Source organism: Genypterus blacodes, unplaced genomic scaffold, assembly GCF_046128005.1.
Source record: "Genypterus blacodes isolate CSIRO-AG114 ecotype Tasmania unplaced genomic scaffold, CSIRO-AGI_Gbla_v1 ptg000055l_1, whole genome shotgun sequence".
Classification (NCBI taxonomy): Eukaryota; Metazoa; Chordata; class Actinopteri; order Ophidiiformes; family Ophidiidae; genus Genypterus; species Genypterus blacodes.
In genome coordinates this window covers 3,927,850-3,938,502 of record NW_027466867.1, presented here as the reverse complement: position 1 = coordinate 3,938,502, position 10,653 = coordinate 3,927,850, and the positions used below count along the sequence as shown (strand labels likewise).

The 10,653-nt window shown below is 45.8% G+C and overlaps 1 protein-coding gene across 1 annotated transcript; it reads right to left on the bottom strand.

Moving 5' to 3' along the window:
- Nucleotides 1–344: 344 nt before the first annotated feature.
- Nucleotides 345–9,852, bottom strand: fra10ac1 (FRA10A associated CGG repeat 1). Its single transcript, XM_076152294.1, has 14 exons — nucleotides 9,751–9,852; nucleotides 9,334–9,410; nucleotides 9,110–9,202; nucleotides 8,966–9,011; nucleotides 8,702–8,778; nucleotides 8,538–8,621; nucleotides 7,989–8,073; nucleotides 6,936–6,981; nucleotides 2,936–3,049; nucleotides 2,474–2,516; nucleotides 2,079–2,206; nucleotides 1,802–1,864; nucleotides 994–1,078; nucleotides 345–681 (listed from the first exon to the last, which is right to left on the bottom strand). Exons 1-14 carry the CDS (start codon nucleotides 9,766–9,768, stop codon nucleotides 639–641), a joined length of 1,002 nt encoding a protein of 333 aa, XP_076008409.1. The 5' UTR covers nucleotides 9,769–9,852; the 3' UTR covers nucleotides 345–638.
- Nucleotides 9,853–10,653: the final 801 nt, after the last annotated feature.

The following is a 10,653-nucleotide window of genomic DNA, read 5'->3' as shown; positions in this document are numbered from 1 at the left end:
GTAGCATATTGCAGCGGATGTAGGGAGGTGTGTGTGTCAAAAATAGATCAGGTGAGAGGTTGAGGGGGGCTACAGATACATCCTGGATTGGACCCCTGAAAAAGGCAGGAGCGGCCGTGATAGAGGAAACAGAGCGTTGACAGTACAAACAGCGAACTATGACCTGGAGCTTAATCATATCTGGCAAAAACACCCCGGCTGGAAAACAGCACTTTAGTCACAGGTAGCATTTACTACACTTACCTTGCTTGCTTTCATTACCATGAATCGCACGGTAATTGCTTCTCTAGCGAAAGTGGGAATAACTTTCAAACGGGAGCGAGAGAGAGAGAGAGAGAGAGCAGTTGGAGCTGAGTAATTGACTTTATTTAAACCAAGTCTATAATCTGCTAAGTAACCTCACGCACCTTCGCTTCCCTGTGAGCTCGAGTGAAGGGAGAGCTGCAATCTGTCCTTGACCGGAGCGACACCTCCAGCTAATCCCACGCTGGAGGAGCGACGGCCCAAACGTCACATGATCGTACAAAATACAGGCATAAACAAGGCAAAAAAAAACAAACGGAATATCTACTTTGGCAGCAGGAACAAATAGTTCTTTACAGTCAGGTGTGTGTGCAGCGCTGAATGTGGCAGCGGATTCAGAGGAACATGTCTTGGAAGTACTCGTCAAACTCCTCCTCCCTGGAAAGATAAAGACACAGAAAATAACACATAAGGAATTCTAGTTGTGCTCATGATGAAGTCAGACGCTGTAACAAAGCTTTACATTGAGATCTGGGCCGGCAGGAATGAGTTGTTTTCCCCCAAAGTGAAGAGTCGGGAGTAGGAATGGTTCATGTGTCTTCACAGAGAGGATCTAAGTGGTCTAGATCCTGTTCTATATAGGATTCTGCTTCCTATGTAGGCTAAGCTGGAAACGCTGTCTGCGGCGGTGTTACGGCGGCTTAGCAGGCCTGAGTTAATGTGAACCACTTAGCGGTTTTCGGAGCTCACCTTGACTTCTCCTCCACGGCGGGGGCGGGACCTCGCCAGTGCTCCTCTTCCGGTCGGCCCTCCGGCTCATCCGCCGCCTCAGCATCTAGAAGAAATTGGATAAAACTTTAAAAAGCCTGACACTGAAGGACATAGAGAGGCAAATATCCAGACACGACCTCCAGGCTGCACGAGCAGCATTGGTGTGAATCTCGGTCAAATCTGGGAATATTGAAAAATTTGGAAAAGTTCCACCCCGGTATTTAGCGTTTTGGCAAATTTGAGAAAACTTCTAGGGAGCAAACATGTAGGAGTGTGTCGCGCAAGTGTTGAACTCCGTGACACAACCTCTGCGTTGTGACGGGTTCAATTCATTATTAATGAGCGACCCCGCTACGCCCCTCCGTCTGTCTGTTCGTCTTCTCATCCATCCAGGCCGAGCAAAAACATACTTTGCTTCATAATGGTGATGGGGGGGCAGGGAGGATGGAGGAGGAGGAGGGGGGAGAAGAAGCTAAGAGGGATGAGAGGAATGGAGACAGATGTGCGGAGGAAGACGGCAGGTTGAGTAAAAGCAGGCCCGCTGTCTTTATTATGACCATTAACTCAGGGCCTGATGGATGTCTGGGCTCTGGGAGGGAGTGTTTGGGTGTTTTTACTCCAAATGTCTGGAGGCCTTGGGGAGTACATCAAGAACTGTCCTCTGTGTGTGTGTGTGTGTGTGTGTGTGTGTGTGTGTGTGTGTGTGTGTGTGTGTGTGTGTGTGTGTGTGTGTGTGTGTGTGTGTGTGTGTGTGTGTGTGTGTGTGTGTGTGTGTTATGGACGCCACCTTTGTCTGAGTGCTGTGCCTCTTCTGAGCTGCTGCTGGAGGAGGAGGAGGAGGAAGAGTGATCTGCAGAGGGACAAACAGAGAGAGCGGTAAACAAGAGGGAGGTCATAGTAGCATAACAGTATCAAGCTTAAAAAAAAAGGAGAAGAACGAGAACGGTATCCCTTCCGAAAACAAGGCAGAGAAGAAGAAGAGAGCACAGGGCGGTTTCCTATCTGATGAGATTGCCGGCGTAGTCAATAGAGGAGGAGGAGGAGGAGGAGGAGGCGTCGCTCACCTCTGCGTCTCTTGTGTTTGCGTTTGTGCTTCTTGGACTGAGAGCTCGACCTCTTCCTCTTCTTCTGCCGCGGCTCCCGACTTCCCTCTGATGTTGTCTTCGCCGTCTTCGCTTTCACCTCCTTCCTCCTGAAAAAAGAGTCGCAGGTTGACTAGAGCCCCGTCAGCCAAAACAAATCCATCTTCCCCCCTGATTGAATTCATTTTAGACCCAAATGTCAGATAGAACCTGGAAAATTCTGGAATTTACAGGTGGACATGAAAGATTCCACTCAGACTAAACTATCTCAGATTACAAAATTGACTCAATCAGGAGGCCTGAAGTCCAAAGTCCAGAATCCCTTTCAGTCCCGTCATGTAAACACGTACAATCTCCTGAACAGCGTGTCATCTTACTTGTGATGGTAGTTGAGTTTGAAGGAGCATTCGGGGCAAAGTCCTGCAACAAAAACACACACACACACAGTTTCACTGACTCCCCACAACCTTAAAGCTGAGTCAGCACAAAGGCACAGGGGGGTGGGGGGGATCACGTCTGACTTCAACCACCACCACTGCTGCGTCCTCCAATTACTCTAATTATACTAACAGGATTTTCTCCAGTATGATACCTGAAGGAGGATTATTATGAGCTGAGGCTTAGGGAGGAAACCGTCTCCACCACACACACACACACACACTCATACATAACTACAGTTACTACGACTACTACAACTACCTAGTACGACCTAATCTACCACTTTACACAAAACAACATGGAGGAGATTCTACACCCACGTCGGTTGCTGTGTTGTGTTCTTTCGGCTCTTTGATCGACTAAACGATTGTTGTCGGACTCTTGGTGTTTCTGTATCTTACTGAGTTTGACCAGCGCGTTCCTCTTCTCTCCCAGCTCCACGTAGGCGAAGTTCACCTCCCAGCTCTTCAGGCCTTCGGGCTTCTCGCAGCGTTTGTTTCCGCACTGGAACTGACCTGAGGAAGAGGAGAAGAATAGCGGTTACCCAGGGGTTAACGTTGGATTTGAGCATCTCTCCGGAGTGAAGAGTACAACCGAAGCAAACTGTTGTACTTCATCTGTTTATTCCCCAAGCAGGGCTGAAGGATTGATAGAATGAGACTAGAGAGGCGCAGGAAAAGCCAATATTTTATTTTATTGTCATGATTAATGCAGACAATACACCTCCGCACTTCTGCCAGGCACTTCCTCAACCCCGCCGCTCCGCTCCTGCCTCGTCTCTCTCCCTCTCTCTCTCTCCCCCGCCCACTCTCACTCTCTCGACCTCCTTCCTCACAATCCCCTCAGCTCCTCATCTCCCTTTCTTCGCCTCAGCTCATCCCTTCAGGCCTCCCTCCAGCCATCGCGCAGCCCTGCTTATTATCCCCCGGAGGAGCTTAAGGCCCGGCACTGATCTGGCTACTGGGGCTTCCTCCAGATTGTCACTGTAGGGGTGGTGAAGGAGGGGGGAGGGGAGGGGGAGGGGGGTGCGTCAGAGCATTACGTCCTTGGCAAGGGGATGGGGGATACACTCCACGATCACCTGCACAGCTCTGGAATCATTATGACATCAGAACTTGACTCGCGGTTGAGAGAATCCTCAGTTCGTTAGTCGGCGCATCATGATGACGTCGGGCTGTAATCACATCTCCAATGACATCAAAGCAACCCCCGCCCCCTCCCCCCTCGTGTGTATTACGCGTGCGCCCTTGGGTGTCTGAATGCTTCTGATGCCTCGGCTCTTTCTCTTCCTGCTCACAAACGCACCACGTTTTTGTGTTTTCCGCTAAAAGTGCCCGAGGAAACAAATGTCGAAACGGGAATATAAAGATATGAGGATTGTTCCGCATCTTCCTTCGTTTGCTGAAAATGGTTATTTTGGCACTACAATACAAATAGAAACCCTTTACAGCACGTATGAACACCTAAATGCTTTGTTTTCTACGTGTAGTTGTTGTGTTGTGTGTCTTCCTTCCTTCAGCTGGCCTCACGTGCTCCAGGAGGGCGAGCTGGAAGAAGACTGGACGGCTTTCACCTGCTCAGGGACGACACTCCTGCCCTCTCTACGTCAACCGAGCCTAATGCAACACCAGTGCAGCAGCCGCCTGAGGGTAAACACACACCAGGGGGGGCAGAGGGCAGCATGATTAACCCTTAGATAACCACGTTTGTAGAAGATTTGTTTGCGTCTTGTTTGTTTCACCTCTCCAAGGTGCAAATTTATGGAAATATGGGGCAGGATGCTGCATTGTTAGGCGCCGGTTTGTCCGTTTCGGGGCCTCCTCGCTCCAGGAGACGCTTCATGTCCAATTCGGTTTGCTCCCCCCCGCTTGCCGCACCGTTACTAGCGTATATCAAAGGCTGAGCAGTCCCCCGTCACTTCCCCCTGGATGGATTTTGTCAACCAGTGAGTTTGGGACACAGGTTAGTTTCCAACCATGTAATCCTGCACCTCATCCCGTCCCTTTCTGCCTCTGTGAGTTTATGTTTTTACCATTTCCACTCCATCTCTTCTTGCCGTGACCCTTTGTGTGGTATAATGCTAAAAATATATATGCAAGAAACACATATTTACATAGAAACACTTTGGCCTGTGACCTTTGATACTTATCAGCTCTTAAAACACAAACACACTCGGTTACATTGCAGAATTGATTGATTTTCTCTGAGATCCCTATAAAGTGCAAAGTCCCGCTCGTCTTTGAACGGCCGCCAAGTCGCGCCGAGCCGTCAGAGCGTCTGGGTGTCACCTTGTAATTGGCGCGTCGCTCTCGTTTAAATGTAAGAAGCAGAAAATGAAGTGAAGGAGTCGCTGATTAATCGCCGCCCCCCGGTTCGTTCAAACTCGCTCGTTTATTATCGGACTCAGTCAGCGGGTAGTTACATAAGCGACCTTTGCTACGCCATACATTCTGATAAGAGGCCCGGAAGAAAAACAAGTCTACCTCTGACCTTTGACCTCCTGGCAGCAAGAGAACTAAAACTGAACAAAGACAAAAACCTTTAAAACTAAACATCTTTATTTATCTATACCAGATCTGATGTGTAATGTGAGTGGTGACGACATCATCACATTACATCACTCCTTACAATCCCCCTGTCGAGTATTTCGTCTTCATGTTGCTTTATAACACGCCGCAGAAGTAAAGTAAGAGATCAAATCTATTTAATACTTAACCAGTTCCTGTACTCTTCGTCCTGTATCTTTCTCGCTCCGGCGACCATGAAACGAAGGGTCAGTGCACCCGGTAATCCACCTGATTGTGGGGCATTACCTAATACCAACATGGCCTCCGGCTCACCAATGATAAGAGGATGATTCCCACAAAGGAAGAGTGGACATGTAGTGGCCCCTTGTGCAGCGATGCAATACCAACATCAATTTCCTTTCTGACAGCGAGGGGACTGTCGGGCGTTATTGCTCAGCTTATCTGATTCATCTGTAATTAGAATTCCACTCCGGCCGCCTGAGAAGCTCTTGTCCGATATTTTTTGTTGCCACGGCAGCACAGGCAAGAACAACAACAAACAAAAGTAACCTAAATCTGTCAAGTCGTCACACACAGCCTACAGAGTCCACAGATTTTGCTCTCCAACGATAAATAAGCCTGTGTGTGTGTGTGTGTGTGTGTGTGTGTGTGTGTGTGTGTGTGTGTGTGTGTGTGTGTGTGTGTGTGTGTGTGTGTGTGTGTGTGTGTGTGTGTGTGTGTGTGTGTGTGTGTGTGTGTGTGTGTGTGTGTCAAAATGAGCCTCTTCATCCTTCACACATCATAGCCAAAATACTTTTCTTTCAAATCCTGCGTTCCCTCCATCTTACTGAATGTTGTTAGCATTGATTCCACTGAGGAGGAGCTGTAGAGTGTCCTGCTATAAATACAGCCTAAGAGGAGCTTCTCTAGGGAAACGTCTACAAATGACAGACGTGACGGGCGAACTTGAAGGGCCCTTGGCGTCGGTGACCTGTGCTAATCCTGCTTTCTAACACGTATCGCTACAGAGGGTTGAAATGTCAGGCGTCACGATTACACAGTCTTAATCGGGAACAATATATTGGCTTGTATACGACTCAAAGAGTATACAGTGTGTGCGGATGACAGTGTGGGTGCACGGATGCAAACGTATGCAAATGAGGGTTTTTCTTGCGCTTGTTTAGTGTTTGAGTAGCGACGAAAACAGATTTATCCTCTCGTAAAAAAAGCCCCCGTCTAGCTGCGCTGTCACTGCTGAGGCGCACAGAGGCGCTGCCAAGCTGTCAGGAAGGAGCCGTTACTCAGGGTATGAGACACTCGGAGCAAAGCACACATGCATGAACTGGAAGGGCTGACTGTGACACTCAATAATCAATCAATCAATCAATCAAGCAAACAGCCTCCCGTCCCTGTCCCCCATTCCCCTACAGTAAAGGAGTAAAGGTCAAATCAGTTGAAATGTCAATTTTTGTGCTGATGAAGCAATACCTTCAAAGTAAAGCTAAACAAATAGATTTTTGTGGAATAGTAAATATTTTACACAAGTCGGGGTCAGTGTGGTCAAAGGTAAATGTATTTATAAAACACAATTCAAACACAAAGACAAGTCGAAATGTTTGACTCAAGAGGAAACTGCAACAGCTGGATCTCTGTCGCCATCTAGTGGAGGAAGCCTTTAATGCGACCTGGTGAGGGACCTTTGCTGTTGTGTATGTGGTAAGATTGAGGGTTAGAAGCTCACACTCGGCCTCAGTACACTTCCCCTTTAACACACACACCTCACTGGGTGTCTGAGTCGTCTCCTCACCCTGTTTTGATATTATTTACTGTATTTATGGTGATTCTGCTCATCATAGCATGAATCAGGAGTCTTGTGCTGTAGAAGTTGTCTTACCTTTGCCTGAGACGACTTCATCCTCAACTCGCCACCGGAATCCAAACTGTAATATGAGACGAACAGGAATTAGAACAAGAGAATTATGAATAAATGTCAAATATTAACGAAACTAAACTAATTGAAACTGAGCTCATATTTCTCCTTTGTGGACGAATGAAGCGTCTCGTGTTTGTCCGGACTTTGACTCATGTGGGGAAATAATAACCTGTATCAATCTGTAAGAAGCAACAAGAAGTATTCACACGTGAACTGATGCATGAATACACACACTCACACGCTTCTGTACGTAAGTGAGTCTATTCTCTGATCTTAACACTGTGCAGTCATTTGCATTGGCGTGTGAATTATGCATGAAACACTTAACAAACTTTGTCTGTACGTGAGGCGGAGATCTGCTTACAAATGCATTTATAACCATTAGACCTGAGTGGAGTGTCTTCATCATGCCACAGAGCCTCAGTGGTCTTCAGTTTAAGTGTTTCCATGCATGTACTCAGACTAAAACTTCAGTTTCATCTCCAGTGGACCACCGCTGTTAAAGGCAAACGTCTGAATTATGAAATGTTAACCTTTACTCAAAGCGCCCACTGTGGGATAGGAAGTGTAATCTTTGTAGATGTTGGAGCACAGCGTGAAAATGGGTCAGCTGTCTCACCTACAGCTGTGAGAACCCAGCGGTCTGTGTGTGTGTGTGTGTGTGTGTGGGGGGCATCTAAAACAATCCAATCCAAAGTCTCAGTAACCATTATTTCCTTTCAGTAATTCTACCGGGGCGTTAACGTGCTTTATGTTTGGCTTTATCCCTTTTCTCCGTCACAGTGAAGGTTCAATTTTCCCCCTAGGGAATCAATAACATCATCAAATAGAATCATCTAATTCCCTGCATCGATGTTTGTTTCCTCCCCCATAACTCAACACTGTAACATAACAGCCACCTGGGAAATCCCTTCATCATAAACATCCCAGCACATCAGTATTACTCTGTCTACTTTCTTAGTTTTAGGAGTAAAATCCCCCTCACACCCAAACCTCCGTATCCATCTATCGTACCTTGTTGTCCTTATATCTGCTCAGGTCAGCGATGCAATACTCCTTAAAGAGTTTGTCGTAATACTTCTTAGCCAATTCCTTCTCCCTGGAAACACAGAAAAGGCAGTGAGCAGTGAGGAGGGGGGGGGGGGGGAGAGAGAGTAGGGAATCGTCTTAAATTAAATGTTTTCTGGCAGAAAGAAGCAGCGATTTCAGCCATTCCCTTTGCATCCTCTGGGGGAAAGACAAGCCGACAACAGAGAGAGAATCAGCAGAAACACATGGACGATGGACTGAATATCTTAAAGAAAGATGTAATATTGGGAAACTCGCCAGACTGAGAATTAAATCAGCGAGTGTTTGACTAGAGGCTGCCAGTCATCTCCGAGGCAAAAGTCTGATATGAAGCCAAAGTCTGACAGATGTTACCAAATAACATCTTCATGCAGCAAAGCTATATGTTTAAAGGATGAGGGAAATGTAGGTCACAGCACAGCAGGACCCAGACGCACGAGGAGGAGTTTGACTTCATTATTTATCCCGTATTAAAAGCTGAGTAAAGATAATTACCAAGTCATATCGTCTTCATCTTCGTCCCGCCAGAGGAAGCGATGGTTCTCTCGCAGCACATCCAGATCGTTTTTGTCTTTGTCTCTGCAACATACATACATATTGGTTAACATCCTAATCGACTAACTGCTCTAATGTGCGTTGGCTTAAGTCACAATACATACGTGGTGCGTCTGAAGTCGGCCATTTGCCCTCCATAGTAAAGAATGTAGTCGCCCACAAACTTCTTGTGTCGCTCATACTGGAGATATCTGGTTCAGGGTCCTTCTGTCTTTGAATGTTAACAGCTACAATGTAAACGCCACAAACCCACACCTAAGCTGAGCGTTCACCAGGTTTAGTTGATGCTAAACACAGCAGATGATGTGAAACGGTTACTCCGGCAACATCTTAAATCTTAAATCATGCAGCACATTACAGAAGGATACAGCATTCATAGATATCAGGTGGGCTCTTCTGTTCCTGTTTTCCTCTCTGAAAAACAGCATCAATGACAAACATGCATCTTCTTCATAATGATAGTGTAAAGATATGAACATGATTTTGAGCGTTGCCCCAGCTTAGACTCGAACCTGTCCACTTCATCGGCGTGGAAGCTTCGATGAGCCACTTTGGAGTGTTTTCCTTTCTGGAACGGCTTCTGTAAGATCTCCTCCTCGCGCTTCCTGTCAACAAAGTAAAGGGAGAAGACACGATGATGGAAGCCGTGCAGCCTTAAGGTAAGAAACTGGAATACATTCGTAGATTGAATTTATGTTTACTCTTTATTCTTTTCTATTATAGTCAACCATTGTACCTCTGAAGGCGATCAGAGGACTCCCCCTGCCCATCATCATCACTGAAGTCAGAGTCATAGCCACCACTTCCGTGCACCTGAGGGAATACAGGAAAACGTTTGAACTTACGGGGTAAATATTTGGTCATCTGATGCAGTATGAGCTTTACACTACTATTAATGCTACCATGTGCTACAACTACGCTGCTTATTGCCAATATCCTGAAAAATAAACCGTAATACGTACACGGTAAAAACCAATAAAACTTAGTAAAACAGTGTAAATTAAAACCACTTTGGAAGCAACTACAGCCAACTAGTTTGCGAGCTAACAGGCTAATTCGCTAACAACAAATGTATCCCAAGTTAACAGGGCATTCTTATTAACCGGATGCATTAAAACATTAACACACTCATTCGATATTAAACACACGCAACCTTCACAAGGTTCTCCATCCCTCCGCCTCTGTTCGCTTTAGAGTAGCAATCTCAGAGGTTCTGCAGCCTGTGTTTGTGTTTACAAAACCATTAGCGAGTCGCCAGATGATGACGCAGCAGAGAGTCGCGGGGTGATGACGGAGGAGGACGTTTGTAAATATAAAAGAAGAAAAGCCTTCAATTCTGCCAACGTATCCTTTATAAATGGATGGAACGCAAATATATGAGTCGTCTATGTTGTATTTTATGCTAGGTTGGATTTGTTAAACTAGTAAAATAGTTAATTGTTGGTTTTGTTTATTAGTGAATGGGTCTTAAAGGCTATAGTATATATCTGACGTGGAGTTAATCCTCAAACTAAAGCTTATGGATGTTTTACTACAACAACTACAGTGATAATGTGGATCAGTGGTTCCCAAACTGTGTTATGTGTGCCAGTCATGGTACTTGAAGCAGCCCAGGGTCACTCGGTGAATCAAGTCAATGTAAATTCTGTTATTATATGACAGATTATGTTCATTAGGTGTTACTTTTGATTGGTTTAACGGCACAGTTGTGGTTTGTAAAGTTAAAGCAGCCCGACTCAGAATGATGGCTATGGATACAGCTATACCTTGTTTTTGAACAATTTCTAGTTTGATTTCATTTTAGAGTTCACGTCATTTGGCTTCATTCATTCATTCATTTATTTTTAACACCACGACAACTTGTCCAAGAAATAGTCCAGTAGCAAACAAAGACAGAACAGTTTCAGACATTGACTTTGGACCAATTACACTGATTGATCCGGAAATTCAGTGATGATATCTTTCACTTCCTCTCAGAGATAATATGGACATGCATGTAGGCCTATTTTTAATTTAATTGAAGTCTTTGGATTATACAGATTGGCAGGGGATCAAA

What these genes read in the sequence shown, in the direction of transcription:
- fra10ac1 (XM_076152294.1), bottom strand. An exon ending in TGAAGTCGTCTCAGGCAAAG is followed by an intron (nt 3,050 to 6,935) that starts GTAAGACAACTT and finishes CCTCTTCCTCAG; the next exon opens with GTCAGTTCCAGTGCGGAAAC. An exon ending in GAACGCGCTGGTCAAACTCA is followed by an intron (nt 2,517 to 2,935) that starts GTAAGATACAGA and finishes TTTTTGTTGCAG; the next exon opens with GACTTTGCCCCGAATGCTCC.